The sequence below is a fragment of the Diaporthe amygdali genome (genome assembly GCF_026229845.1).
Source record: "Diaporthe amygdali strain CAA958 chromosome Unknown NODE_50_length_292117_cov_63_955086, whole genome shotgun sequence".
Lineage (NCBI taxonomy): Eukaryota > Fungi > Ascomycota > Sordariomycetes > Diaporthales > Diaporthaceae > Diaporthe > Diaporthe amygdali.
In genome coordinates, this window is record NW_026517070.1 from 138788 (window position 1) to 152719 (window position 13932).

At 56.8% G+C, this 13932-nt stretch overlaps 6 protein-coding genes across 6 annotated transcripts; 4 read left to right on the top strand and 2 right to left on the bottom strand.

The window, feature by feature from the left end:
- Nucleotides 1-1861: 1861 nt before the first annotated feature.
- On the top strand, nucleotides 1862-3097 carry J7T55_014672 (uncharacterized protein; the record flags this gene model as incomplete). Its single annotated transcript, XM_053134981.1, has 2 exons — nucleotides 1862-2122; nucleotides 2189-3097. 2 exons carry the CDS (start codon nucleotides 1862-1864, stop codon nucleotides 3095-3097), a joined length of 1170 nt encoding a protein of 389 aa, XP_052987305.1.
- A 1639-nt stretch (nucleotides 3098-4736) lies between these two features.
- Nucleotides 4737-6419, top strand: J7T55_014673 (hard surface induced protein 3-like protein; the record flags this gene model as incomplete). Its single annotated transcript, XM_053134982.1, has 1 exon — nucleotides 4737-6419. The coding sequence occupies one exon, from the start codon at nucleotides 4737-4739 to the stop codon at nucleotides 6417-6419; it is 1683 nt and encodes a 560-aa protein (XP_052987306.1).
- Nucleotides 6420-7247: 828 nt separating this feature from the next.
- J7T55_014674 (uncharacterized protein) lies at nucleotides 7248-8080 on the bottom strand (the record flags this gene model as incomplete). Its single annotated transcript, XM_053134983.1, has 2 exons — nucleotides 7248-8003; nucleotides 8060-8080. The coding sequence occupies 2 exons, from the start codon at nucleotides 8078-8080 to the stop codon at nucleotides 7248-7250; spliced, it is 777 nt and encodes a 258-aa protein (XP_052987307.1).
- A 688-nt stretch (nucleotides 8081-8768) lies between these two features.
- J7T55_014675 (mitochondrial 54s ribosomal protein 8) lies at nucleotides 8769-9565 on the top strand (the record flags this gene model as incomplete). The annotated part of the gene is made up of 2 exons (XM_053134986.1): nucleotides 8769-8984; nucleotides 9110-9565. 2 exons carry the CDS (start codon nucleotides 8769-8771, stop codon nucleotides 9563-9565), a joined length of 672 nt encoding a protein of 223 aa, XP_052987308.1.
- Nucleotides 9566-9741: 176 nt separating this feature from the next.
- J7T55_014676 (uncharacterized protein) lies at nucleotides 9742-12487 on the bottom strand (the record flags this gene model as incomplete). Its single annotated transcript, XM_053134987.1, has 3 exons — nucleotides 9742-11776; nucleotides 11850-12009; nucleotides 12373-12487. 3 exons carry the CDS (start codon nucleotides 12485-12487, stop codon nucleotides 9742-9744), a joined length of 2310 nt encoding a protein of 769 aa, XP_052987309.1.
- Nucleotides 12488-12537: 50 nt separating this feature from the next.
- J7T55_014677 (uncharacterized protein) lies at nucleotides 12538-13727 on the top strand (the record flags this gene model as incomplete). The annotated part of the gene is made up of 2 exons (XM_053134988.1): nucleotides 12538-12645; nucleotides 12720-13727. The coding sequence occupies 2 exons, from the start codon at nucleotides 12538-12540 to the stop codon at nucleotides 13725-13727; spliced, it is 1116 nt and encodes a 371-aa protein (XP_052987310.1).
- Between the last annotated feature and the right edge of the window lie 205 nt (nucleotides 13728-13932).

Genomic DNA, 13932 nt, shown 5'->3' on the forward strand with positions numbered 1-13932 from the left:
GGCTAAACAGACAAGATAGACCTTAAGGCTGGCGAGTTGAAAATAGGCCTGGAAATTTGGAACGTCTAAAGCTCTAACCAATCACTTCAGGGGTGGACAAACGTGCCATGTGCTCCAATATCCAGGCTGTTCGATCAAGATAACGGAGGGCTCGTAAACAATGGAAGGAACGGGACTCAGTGTTCCTTCTCCTTGAAAAAGATGTCACTGCAGTCTTTCCCGCCTCAGAAATGCCCAGATTGGACCACGAATTAGCCCAAGCTGTGTCTCTCTGAATTCCATGCTCAGCCATAATCGACCAAATCTGCTTCTGTTTTGACGCAGCTGGCTTCCGTGACACATCATGGATCACCACATTAGGTGATTGACTTTCGATGCTATGTATCGACAAGACAACACCGGACCAAGGCACTTCTTCCCAAAATGAGAGTCTCAGTGACAGCTGGCCAGGTTCCAAGTAGCCCATCAACCGACTGTCAGCTTGACAGCGCAACCTGATCGAGTTGATCATGTGTATGTTGGGAATTGTCCAATATCAGCACTTCAAGATACTCTTCTAATCCACAGGCTACATCAACGGCGCAAATAGAGTCGACCGAACTCAGATGAATGACCTTGTGGTGAGAAGCTGTTTGAACCGCGATCCAGAGGGCCGCCAACGCCAGCAATATGCGGAAGACGGCTCCTTAAGTCCTCGACTTGGAAGTCGGTAATGTGAGGACATCATCTCATGAATCAATTCCCAGTCTTGCTAGTAGAGAACGACCCTTCAAAGACTTGCACAGCACAATCTCGATGTGACGATAACGGGGAGAGGCCAGAGTCACGCAAGAGGAGAGCGCGGAATGAGAAAGGCTCTACGAGCTCTTCTACAAGTAAAATTGGAATAGCATACTATTCATCTGCCCTCAAGGACAGCTCTTCATCAAATCCGCAGCTCGACAGATAGTCTCTGCATCTGTCCAGTCACAGGAGGAAGCTTGGTCGGCCATCGAAATGTGAGCCTACTTGAGCAGTTTATCCACACAGGGCGTATCGAAGAATCATGGTTGATCGACGAATCCCGTGATGTTGAACAAGACAAATTGAAGTGACACAGACAGCATAGGAAAGGGAATGTCGTTGAATGACCTGCCTGCCAGCTATACGCTCCGGCTATACGCTGCCGGCCAGCTGAAATGGCACTTGACCGACCGACCGCCATAAGCGTAGGCCTGGGAAGAGCAGGCATTGGAGATGACTTGGCTGTGATTGGCTCGTGGCACCTTGGCAGTGGGCCACCGCCTCCCAGACTTGCCGACCAGCACCCCGAGTCCGTCGAGTCGGGCGGCCGCCCCTTCCGTTGCGTTGCGTTGCGGTCTGTTGACGAAACGAAACGAAGATAAGAGCCACCTCTCTGAACCACCCTGCCCAGCCCTGCCCTGCCGCTGCAGTCCCCGCCGTCCATTCCCCCAGTCGACGGATCCTTTCTTTCTCAAGCCGAGCACCGAGAAGCGAGAGATCCCATTGCAGATATTGTGCAATTCATTCCGGTTCAATCCAATTGGATGCGCCGGTTTTCTGACACCTGCCGGAAACAAAAAGGATTTGCGATTACATCCTCGGCGTCGCTTGCTGACCCCAATTTTTGTGCGACGGCTCCCGAACATACCCATCGGCTCCTCCTTCGCCACTCTCAAATCTCCGCCCTCGACCAGTGCACCCTCCGAACATATATCGCCTCGTACACAACCTCAGACGCTCGATTACACACACACTCCATCTACTGCGCAAACTCATCTCTTGACATATCGTCGTTTCCTCTCTGCAATCGGCTGTCGAGTCGACAACTGTCCAACGTCCACCCAACCCAATCAAAACCATGTCCTTCTCCAGCCTCGTACAGGACCTTTCAATCCGGTCAGCCGAAGCCCGCAACAACCGCGAAGACGCTTCGATGACATCCGCCGCTTCTACGATGGATGGCATGGCTTCCCGGACATCCCACATCTCTCGCGCCATGTCCTACACCAGCACCGCTGCGACGAGCGTCAGCATCTCCGGAGACATTTCCAGCCAGCTTCACGGCGGCTATAGCCATGCCCTTGCGCGCTCGTGGCAAGCAGAGCGGCAGCTCACAAAGGTTGGTGCCTTCATCTAACCTTTCCTCCACTTTCTCGCCGGTCCAGGCTGACAATGCGTGCTACAGTCTATGCTCATCTACCCGCTTTTCGTTTCCGACCAAGATGACGAAGAAGTCCTCATCCCATCTCTTCCAAACCAGTGCCGCCGCGGTATCAACAAGCTGATCCCTTTCCTTGAGCCACTGGTCCATAAGGGCCTCCGTGCCGTTATGCTGTTCGGTGTTCCTCTCAACCCCGGAACCAAGGACGCCCTTGGCACCGCCGCAGACGACCCCAAGGGCCCCGTCATCAGCAGCATTCGACTTCTTCGACAGCGATTTCCCCAATTATACATTACAGCAGACGTCTGTCTCTGCGAGTACACCTCTCATGGCCACTGCGGCATCCTGCGGGATGACGGCAGTCTCAACAACCAACTTTCTGTGGACCGCATCTCCGACGTCGCAATCGCTTACGCCCAGGCAGGCGCCCATTGCGTAGCGCCCTCCGATATGAACGACGGCCGTATTCGCGCTATCAAGCTCAAGCTGATTGAAGAGGGAATTGCACACAAGACACTGTTGATGTCCTACGCTGCCAAGTTCTCTGGCTGTCTATACGGTCCCTTCCGTGACGCGGCTGGGTCATGCCCTTCCTTTGGCGACCGGAAATGCTACCAACTGCCGCCTGGAGGCCGCGGCCTAGCCCGACGTGCCATCGTGCGTGACATTGGCGAGGGTGCCGATGTGATTATGGTCAAGCCTGCCAGCCAGTACCTGGACATCATTTCCGATGCGAAGGAGCTCGGCAAAGACCTGCCTATCGCCGCTTACCAAGTCAGCGGCGAGTTCGCCATGATTCATGCAGCAGCAAAGGCTGGTGTTTTCGACCTCAAAACAATGGCTTTCGAATCGACCGAGGGCATCTTGAGAGCAGGAGCGACCATTGTTATCAGCTACTTCACACCGGAGTTTTTGGACTGGCTGTCCACCTAATTTTAGTAGAACTTGGGATGATAGGCGCTTTTTTTGGCTGGAGTTCGGGCGTTCTACTGTCTACGGACCCAAGGATGGGATCCCGTGGTGCAAAAGTTTACGATGTATGGACGGGACCTCAACATCGGAAAAAATGAATATATTTGGTATGAGCGAGCAATCATATAGGATCAACTGATGTCTATCAGCCTGTTCCTGGCTTTTGAAAGATCGTGACAGACAACGTGCTTTACAAATATCGCAGCTGATGGTACCGGGCACACACCACTCGACATGAGGCGAAACCTAGGCCGACACGACTCAAGGACCTCCTCGTGTTCGCTTTGTTGCATAGTCGGCGAGTGCGGATCATTAGCCTTCTCATCCCTTCCTATGCCCGGTTAGCTCGATTTTCAAAACAGCCCAAGACCGACAACAGTGGGCGATCCCCAGATCTGGAACAGGTCTGCTGTCAGGAGGTGGGGCCGCCGACGGCGCGCCATTGGTGCAGGGGCGGGATCGACAGCCGAAAAGCCAAGACACAGCCCTGTCAAGCGGCCTGAGAGCCTCAAACGACCCAGGTGCGCGAGGGGACAGCGCCTCGACTTTGGCCCATCCAGCGGTCCAGTCAGTCATGCCGAACTTTGACGATGGGAAGGCTGACTGCAAGGTCCGCCTGTATGTAGGATGAGGGGTCACGTATCATGAAGAGAGTAACTTCTGATGCCTGAAGCTCTTGCTGAAGCGAAAGTCTTGTCATACGGACACTCCTTGTTGACGAGTCAACAGTCATATGCCTAAAATCAATGCATGCCGCGGTACCATTTTCTTCACCATCGGATCATCTCCACCATCTGCTCAACACGAAACTAGAATCCTGGATTCCGCAGTTGTAGAAGGTGATCAACTTCTGACAGATTGTGCAATGGTTTATCCCAACGTCATGGAAAGCCTGAGCCACAGGGAGGGTGCTGATCAGTATAGTAGGCGCCCACAGTTTATGTCGATGCCGTTCAAGCTGACACTCGCCCTGCGTGCACTGTGGCTGTTTATGCTTATTACCTGATCCACAACGCCAGCGCTTGCTTCAGAAGCCGGAATTGAAACCTGGCTGGGCCTCCGATTTGGTGCGGCTATATCTATCACCCATCGACTTGAAACAATCTGCGAAGGGTCCTGGCTCCCAGTGGCCAAGCTTCTCACAAGCAACATCTCTCACCACACCTCGCCTAGCAAGGGCCTCGCTGACTCCCACCCGGTCCACAAACCCCCGTCCCTTGGCCGCTGCTCTTCTCGTTTGAGACTACCAATCATCCGAGGAGGTACTATTTCGTGCAAGTCGGCCCAGACCCGAGAGAGGCGAAACATTCTTTACTCATCCGTCGAGTCCAACTCATTCCATCTCGGACGTTTTACTTTCTCCCTCTCTGGAGATCACCACCCATCTTTCTTCTCTGTTGATCTTGCGTCTGCCAAGGACGAAAGTCACAGTTTCTTCATGTCCCGTTTGTGATTTCCATATTTTCTCACTAGGCAGGACCTTTTTTTCAAGACGCAGCAATTCACTTGTCGCTCTTATACCGTTTGTTAGACTTAGCGCTTTGCCGTTCTTGTTTCGTGGTTTCGCAGGTGAATATTTGCATCATCGCATTGCTGGACAATGAATGGCCATGCCTTCTCCAAACATTCCCTCTCATACGAGGAGAGTGTGAATCTGCTGGACGAGAAGAATCTGTCAGACGTGGACAGCGATGCTGGCAAGGCAGACAACGAGACACGGTTCCCAAGCGCCGCGGCATGGGCAAACACAGCAAGGTCCACGTTATCGTCACTACCAGTCCCGCAACGACCACCACCAATGTCCGCATACCTGGCACTCTTGCGCCGCGCAGGCTTCTTCCTCCTCCCTTCCTTTGTCCAGAGCAGGTTAAGTCATGAGAGGAAGCATGCGTCCGACAAACTTGGCCCAACTGCCTACCTGGACGGGATGCGTGGGGTGGCTGCATTCTCGGTGTTCCTGTGCCATTATCTGTACACATGCTTCATCATCGCCGAGGGCTGGGGCTTTGAGGAGCACAACTACAACTTCTTCAAGCTGCCCTTCGTCCGGCTCCTGTATGCCGGGCCACCGCAGGTCGCCATCTTCTTCGTCGTCTCGGGATATGCGCTGTCGCTCAAGCCGATCAAGCTGGCGCGGCAGCAGAAGTGGGACAACTTTGCCACCACGATGGCCAGTTTTATCTTCAGGCGGGCGTTCCGTCTGTTCCTCCCGACGGCCATTTCAACCTTCATGATCGTTGTCCTTCTGCGATTGGGCGCGTATGAGTGGACGAGGGACTTTTCGCGGGACAGCACGTACATGAAGAACGTGCAGGAGACGGCGCCCGACTTGAAGGATACGCTCTCGGAGCAGCTCACCGACTGGGGCTGGAACATGTTCAACTTTGTCCACGTTTGGGGCTGGGAGCCTTTCGGCGGCAGCACATACTACGACGTGCACCTGTGGACGATCCCTGTCGAGTTCCGCGCGAGCATGATGCTCTTCCTGACAGTCGTCGGGCTGGCGCGGCTGCGCTCGTGGCTGCGCTTCGCCTTCCTCGCCCTGATGATGTGGTTCTCGTACCGCAACGACCGCTGGGAGATGGTGCTCTTCTACTCCGGAACGGTGCTTGCCGAGCTGGACGTCATCCGCGGCGCTCACAGCGACCCCGTATCCAATGCCGCCGCCGCCGCTTCGAACACCTCCCACCAGCAACTCCCCGTGACAGAGCCGAAGCCTTTCGACCTCGTTGGCAGGGGCCGCCCCTCGTCACCGCTGGTCAGCCCGAAGCTAAAGAAGACAGCCTGGATGGTGCTCTCCGTAGTGTCGCTATACTTCATGTCGCAGCCGGATGTGCACTTCGAACAGACGCCGGGTTGGGTATACCTGTCGTCGCTGATCCCGGAGTGGTTCTCGGACAAGTACCGGTACTGGCAGGTTGTGGGTAGCATGCTGTTCGTGCTGTGCGTGGGCCATCTGCCGGCGTGGCAGCGCGTCTTCATGACGCCGTTCGTCCAGTACCTGGGCCGCATCAGCTACGCCATCTACCTCATGCACGGGCCCGTCATCCACACCATCGGCTACGCCACCGAGCGCTGGGCCTGGGGCGTCACCGGCATCGAGGGCGCCCGCTACAACGCCGGCTTCACGCTCGCCGCCGTCTTCGTCGTCCCCAGCGTCATCTGGGCCGCCGACCTGTTCTGGCGCTCCGTCGATGCCCCCGTCGTCCGCTTCGCCAAATGGCTCGAGAGCAGGTGTATTGTCCCCGACGAGGGGCACGGTCAGGCCCACGGGCGGTCGTGATTATGATCATGATGTGGGACACAATATAGTTCCGAGGACACCTCTTGTAAATTTGCATACACGGTCTTTATCGATACCGGATAATCGGAGGGTGGATGTTAAAAGGTTCCATAGTCGAGCCTGCCTCGCTATATTGCTTGGGCCCGATCAGTCAGCATAGTTAATAGTGTAGAGGGCGTTCCGGGCATCCTTTGGAGTTGGCGGTACCTATACCATCAGGTAGCCATTATGTATTTGAATGAGAACGAAATCAATATTGCATCAACCGATACTATCCTCAGGCACGACAAAGTGTTGCCTGTGTTATCCCAATTGAGCATGATGGGAAGCATGTAAATACCATCGTGGTAGAATGAATGATGGGGAGAACGTATCCGAAGGGGTTGATCTGTGCGGAGGAGTTGGAGGATGAACAGTTATATTTTATCTTTTCAAGGTCGGGGCGTACAGTTTCGAGGTTGTCTCCAAGAAGGACGGCCGCATAGCTTACGCGGCTGCCAAGGTTGTGATACCCTCAAGAGCCCCCTGACCCACTGAGCGCCACCCACACCAGCGCCACGCAGCTCACTGCTCGCAAAACAGCCCTCTCATATCTCAATTCTTAACATTGAAAGTCAATTGGCGTGTCTAGTGGTGGTGCTTGGTGCTTCTTGGCGACGCTGAGGGCTCAGCCCTTTCACCTGGGAAGATGATCGGCCATGAGCTGCTTTTGCTAACAGATATGGTACACCCGAGAGTCTCTATACCGTAGTGATACAATCGAAATGGAATATTCTCAAGAATGAGGCGGGCAATGTTTTGCATGATGCTCGGTCTTATCCAGCCCACCTAAACACCCCTCAACTTGGTGTTATCCTGCTCGACCATAGGCCTATACCTCTCCTCGAGCAGCTCCTCAGGGCTCTTGTTCATAGACTCGTCCGGTTTCCGCTCATACCGCTGCTGCAGAACCTTCTCGATATCAGTCTCGCCAGTCTCCTTCGCCGCGCCCCTCACCACGTCCTGCGCCTTCTCCTCTGCCTTCTCGAGGCCAGCCTTGGCCTGGCCAGCAAGCTCCTTGCCCTTCTTCAAGCCCCGCTCCCAGATACTCGCAGCCGCCCCCTTGGCCTCGGCAGCCTTGTCACCCGCCGTGGCCGCTGCGGCAGCGGCCTTGTCTGTCACAGTAGCGCCCGCCCGGTGGGCCGTGTCGGCGGGTGCCTCGCCGCCGCTCGCGCGCGCCCACAGTCTCGAGGCGGCGGTCTCGGTGTCCTCGCGCGCGGCGACCCAGTCCTTGTTGGCGGCCCACCGCACGGCGCCCTCGATCTCGGCGTTCCACCTGTCCTTGGCCTTGTCGAAGAAGCCCTCGTCCCTCGCGGAGAGTGTCCTGCGCTGCTGCTCGGCGCGCGCCAGGAGCTCCTGCTGCTGCTCCAGCAGGGCCAGCTCCTCGGCCACTGTCTTTGGCGGTGGGGCGGTGGCGGGGATGTAGGTGAGGGAGTTGAGGATGTAGGTGTTGGCGCGCAGGGTCTCGGCTTGGCGCTCGCGCGTGCGCCTGTGTGCTTGGAGGCTGAGGTAGGAGAGGCCGAGGACGACGGTCACACCGCCCGTCTATAAGTTATTTGGTCAGTAGAGTGGGCTCTGTTGAGGCTGGAGTGTGTACTGACGAATCCGGTGGTGAAGCCCATGGTTGGGAGGGTAATCCTCTTGCCGCGTTGAGACCCAGTCGCGAGTGTATTTGCTCCGTCAATTGGAAGAATCAAGTGAAAAGGAAGAGTACTAGGTTATGAAAGAAAGAATTAGAGACTGGGCAAGCTAATGCTGTGTCGTGATGCTTAGTTCGAGAGCTGTCTTGTTTCCGCCGAAGGTCGGATTCCCTACAGAGCGCTTCCAGGGGATGAGGTCAGTCGCGGGCCGTCAAGCTGCAGCGGAGGTACGCCATCTGCATGTATATCAGAACAATTACCATGCTGGCTGGTAGGCCCAAAGGCTTCGGGAAAGCATTTTAATGCATAGATTCATAGTAATATTGTTCCAAATACACCTTTACTGGACCATTATAATATTTGTTCATTCATCACGGCGATACTGCTCCGTGTCATTGAGATATATACTTTCTGCTGTGGTACTCGCCGACCGTCGATCCAGAGAGCCTGTAGCTCCCGCCGCGCCGTCCAGAAAATTCGCGACCGCCTTCCGTGTTAGTATCATCGACTGGCGCAGACATAGACAACTCGCTCCCGACCACCAAGCCGACGTCGAATCGCCTTCTCACCACAGCAGATACGGCTCTCATCCTAGCTGCAGGCATTGAGACACACGAGGGAACACACAAAGCGATCGTGAGGGAGCAATCCCTCCAACCACCCCGCGAAGATGGCAGGCGGCCACATGAAATTCCGGACCCTCGGCCGCAACTCAGCCCACCGACAAGCCCTCCTCCGCAACCTAGTCACCGCCCTGGTCAAGCAGGAGTCCATACAAACAACATGGCCGAAGGCCAAGGAGGCCCAGCGTATGGCGGACAAGCTCATCACCCTGGCAAAGAGGAATAACGAGACGTCGAGGCGGGAGGCACAGAGCATTCTCTACGTACGTTGCTACCACTCTTTGCCAACAGCCTGTCACAGGCTGGATAGATGATCGGAGGAGCACAAGTTAGGAGACACAATGAACGAGCATTGCAAGCTGACCGGAGTGCCCCGCCCCCACAACAGACACCAGACGCACTCCTGCCCAAGCTCTTCGGCGAGCTGCGAGAGCGCTACCTCACCCGACCGGGCGGCTACACGCGCGTGCTGCGCACCGAGCCCAAGAACAGGGACGACCAGGCGCCCAGCGCGATCCTGGAGCTGGTGGATGGGCAGCGCGACATGCGCTTCGCCATGACGGCCGCGACGGTGGCGCGCGACGAGGTGCTGGGCAAGGCCAGCACGCACATCACCAACATGAACGTCAAGAAGGTCACGGCGTTCCGGCAGGGCGGCGAGGCCGAGTTCCGCGCGCTCGTCGACGAGATCAAGGAGCGCGAGGGTGCGTCCTTCGAGGCCGCCGCTGAGAGGGAGCGCCAGGTTCAGGACGGCTTGTACAAGTTCCACATCCGCTTGCCGAAGGGGAAGGGCCGGCGGGGCGGCAGGGGTCAACAGTCGGAAGAAGCGAGTGAATTGGATTAAAAGGGGTGTATGATGCTGCACATAGACTGTAAAATAATGGTCGGAATGATACCATGAACTCGTGGACTGAAGACCAGATCACGCGAAGGGGGCTGCCCCTGTGTGAGATAATAGGACTCATGTCGCCCGAGAGCGAGATATATGTACATCGACCAAAGACAGCCCGAGCAGACTCCTTATACAAAGTCAAACGTGTCACCCTTCTCACGAATCATCTTGCCGACCCTCTGTGACCCGGCTACCCTTTCCAGCCTCAGCACATCGTACTTCGAGAACACTACCCGCACGCTGCCCTGCCCTGGCTCGATCACCATGTCCTGCTCCGCCCTCGCCAAGTTGGCACCAGCAATTTCCTTGTAGAACAGGGGGTTGTCCGGCAGCCCGTACATGACGATGCGCTGCACGCCCTTGAGCACGTATCGCCGGAAGTGGTGCGCCCTCTCCGTGTACAGCAGCACCTTGTGCCGGCCGGCGAAGAAGTGCGACCGCGCCCGGGACGCCTCGGGCACCGTGGCATACTCAGATATGGCGCCGAACGTGAGGCTCTCGACCGCCGGGTTTGTCGCGAAGTAGTTGCGCACGCGCACAAAGTCCAGGTACGACGGGATGAAGATGAGGGTGCCGGTGGCGTCCTTGGCCCGCTTGACGAGGGTGGGCACGATCGCCTTGGTGAAGTAGTTGAAGCGCGCCTCGGGCTCGGCCTCGACCGACGGTGGGTCGATGCGCGAGAAGGTCTGCTTTGCCTTGACGCCCAGCTCACCGATGACGCCCGCGTGCTCGGGCTCGACGCGCACCTTGCCCGCCCAGTTTCGGCAGTGCAACCGGAACAGTTTGGACAGCTCCGGCGTATTGAACTGCGAGAAGACGAGCGTCTGCCGGAAGTGCCGCGCCTGGTCGTCAAAGTACCAGCTGCGCACCCGGCTGACGTCGAACCCGTGATCGTCTTTGGGCTGTAGGTTGAGGTGCTCGAAGATATACTCGACGTGCTCCCAGTTTTGCATGAGCAGAGCGTCTGCCTGATCAACGATGACGACCTCGACCGACGACAAAAAATCGTGCTCGACCTTTTTGCCGTCCTCAGAGCCGATGGCCATCCTCAAACCCAGCGGGCTGGCGAAGAGGATGTCTGAATTATAGAACTGGGCAAAGAATTTTATTGTCTTGCGTGTGAATTTGAGGCCGATGCGGAACATGTCATCGTCATTGCCAGCAAAGAGGTCTTTGAAGTCAGGCGGCCTCTCCCCGGAGAATCGTTCTTCTTTATCGTGGAAGGAGTCCTCAAACCTCTTCTTGTTCTCCTGCGTCTCAGGTTCGCAGATAGCTGTCATCGTCTCGACCATTTTGTAGCATGATTCTCGCGTGGGGAGGATCATGAGGACCTTTGGCCGTGTGAAGCCTTGATCCCGGAGCTCGAGCTCCTCGCCATCCTTTTGGTGAGCAAGCTTGGCATTGTTCTTGATAACCCTGTCTCGGGTCTTAAAAACGTGGTTGAGAGCGTGGAGGCATGCCAATCGCCGAAGACTCTTGCCATTATTAAGTGACCTCTGGCAGAAGAGCAAGTCTCGGTATCCGAAAACGTGCGGCGCAAGGGATTGTTCGAGGCCATCGAATTTCCGTTTCTCCTTCATGGATTCAGCCAGCTTTTGTTTCAGATTCAGGTCTGAGGCGCTCAAAATGGGAGTCGGTGCTGAAAGCTCGTCGTTCTTGTCGCCTGTATCTGGTGCACTGAGAACTGTTCTTAGACCCTTGACGGCGACCTTTTTTGTGGCCCATTTCGCTTCTTCGATGGCTCTCAGCCGCCTCGCTATGCTCTCCTCGTCGGGAACAGCGAAATGGCTCTGGAAGGGATCTGAGCTGTCCGCTGTTTCGTCTTCGTCGGCTTCGTCGAAAGCGTCTTCCGCGATAGCCTCCTCTGGAGATTCCTCGGGCTCTTCCACGTGGTCCACATCCTCAACTTTCTCACCTTGAGAGTCAGCCTGGTCGTCTTCCGGTAGAGTCTTTGGCCTTTCTGGCTGTGCTGTTTCATGGTCCAGTTTCCTCCTCTTGGCAGAAGGGGCAGCATTGTCTTCCGTTAAGCTCTTGATGAGGGCCATGTAAGGCCGAGCAGCTGCTTTGCTCTCGACCTCGTCCTCCGAAGCGTCTTCCACCTCCTCGTCATCCTCCTCGATGTCTGACTCCTGCTCCTCCTGACTAGACTCATCCTCTGAATCACTGTGACTGGCGTTAGCTCTTCTATGAGTCTGGATGATAAATCAGAAGCACGAATCTCGCACCTGTACTCTACTCGCGCACTGTCAAACCTTGGCCCTCGTGGCTGTGATGCACCTCCTCGGCCGCCTCTGCCTCTCCCCCTGCCACCTCCCCTACCACCTCCCCTACCTCCTCTTGGTGCCCCTCGGCCTGCCCCTCGGCCTCTTGAACCTCCACGGAAGCCAGCTCGACCCCTTGGAGCCATGGTATCGATTTGGGGGCGCAGTGATGTGAGATTTGAGCTGGGATAAATGGGCCAGTAATTAGGAGGAACAGCCACTAGAAATTAAATTGTTGTGAAATATGTCTTCATGAACAGGTGAAAGCTTGGTGAGCAGACTGGAGGGTCTTTGAAATAAAATAAAATCCTTATCTTATCGGGCGGCCACTTAGGAGGAACTTTCATTCCCAGCACTGTACACCCCCTGGACGAGGTACCGTACTGTACCCCCCGTCTGGGCTTCCCGTTAGCGCACACAAACAAACGAGGACCCCACAATTTGACACGACGGATCAAAGGTGAGAGCAAAACCGGGCGGAATTTTGCAATGCAACACCAAGAGCAGGAGCAAGGTCAAGATCAAGGTCCCTCAACAACACCGCGGGGTCCGACACAGCAGCCAACTCTCCTCCAGCCTTAGCATCCCGATATTCTCCCGACCTCTTCCTCATAACCCTCGACTCTTGCAGAACACCACGCGACCCGTAAGAACATCTTCATCATGGCGATTGATTCAGAGGAGTTCCTCCACCTGGCCCGGCCTATTGCCCCCGCCGCCCCAGGCTTCAACACAAATATCTCCCCCATGACAGTCAACATCCAGCCACAAGTAAGCTTTGCCCTTCACTTGTCTCTCACTCTTCGTCACGGCCCAGCCTCTGACCTCTCAACTCCGCTCTCTAGGCAATCCTCTCTATTCTCGACCATGCCATCCGCCGCGACGACGTCGCCCCAGAAGACGCCTCGCCAGACGCACCCCAGCCCCGCGTTATCGGCGCCCTGATAGGTGTGCGGTCCGAGGACGGCACCGAGGTCGAGGTGCGCAACTGCTTCGCCATCCCCCACGTCGAGAATGAGGAGCAGGTCGAGGTCGACGTCGAGTACCAGCGCACCATGCTGCAGCTGTCCCTTAAGGCCAGCCCGCGCGAGACGCTGCTGGGCTGGTACGCCACCAGCCTCGAGCTCAACAGCTTCTCCGCCCTCATCCAGAACTTCTTCGCCTCCCCCGAGACGGGCACCTTCCCCCACCCCGCCGTGCACCTGACCATCTCCACCGAGCCGGGCAAGGACATCGAGACCCACGCCTACATCTCCGCCCCGGCCGCCGTCAACCCAGACCGCGCGGCCGAGTCGTGCCTGTTCATCGAGGTGCCCCATAAGCTGTCCCAGGGTGACGCCGACCGCGCCGCCCTCGAGGCCATCACCTCCGCCGCCAACAACGACTCGCGCCAGGCCCCGCTCGTCCCGGACATCGAAGCCCTTGCCACCGCTATCGCCCAAACTGAGGACCTGCTGGAGCGCACTTCCGGCTACGTGGGCGAGATTCTTGACGAGGAGCGCGACCCCAACCAGGCCCTGGGCCAGTTCATGATGAACAACCTGTCGCTGGCCCCCAAGGTCGCCCCCGAGTCCATCGAGCACGACTTCAACAACCACATCCAGGACGTTCTCATGGTGAGCTACCTGGCCAACACCATCCGCACCCAGATCGACCTGTCGCAGCGCCTCGCGACGAGCGCCCTGACCATGGAGCACAAGGAGGGCGCCCCCGCCAAGGAGGGCGAGGACGGCAAGGGCGAGCGCGGTGAGCGCGGAGGCAGGGGCGGCAAGCGTGGCGGACGCGGCGGCAGGGGAGGTGGGCAGCCCAGGGAGCCCAGGGAGCCCCGTGAGCCGCGCGAGAACGGCGAGTAGGCGTCGTCTGCGGCGGCGTCTGCTCCAAGGATGAGTTGAACGGATCGAATGGGAAATGTAGATCTAATGCCACGGAACACGTGCACAGCATATACCAAGGTGCTAGTGCTCCGCCTCCCGGGGAAGCTTGGTGGGAGCAGAGGCGTGGACAAGAAGATGAGCCATGAGTAGATGACCCAGGTCGTACCGATTCCCGACAAAGGGA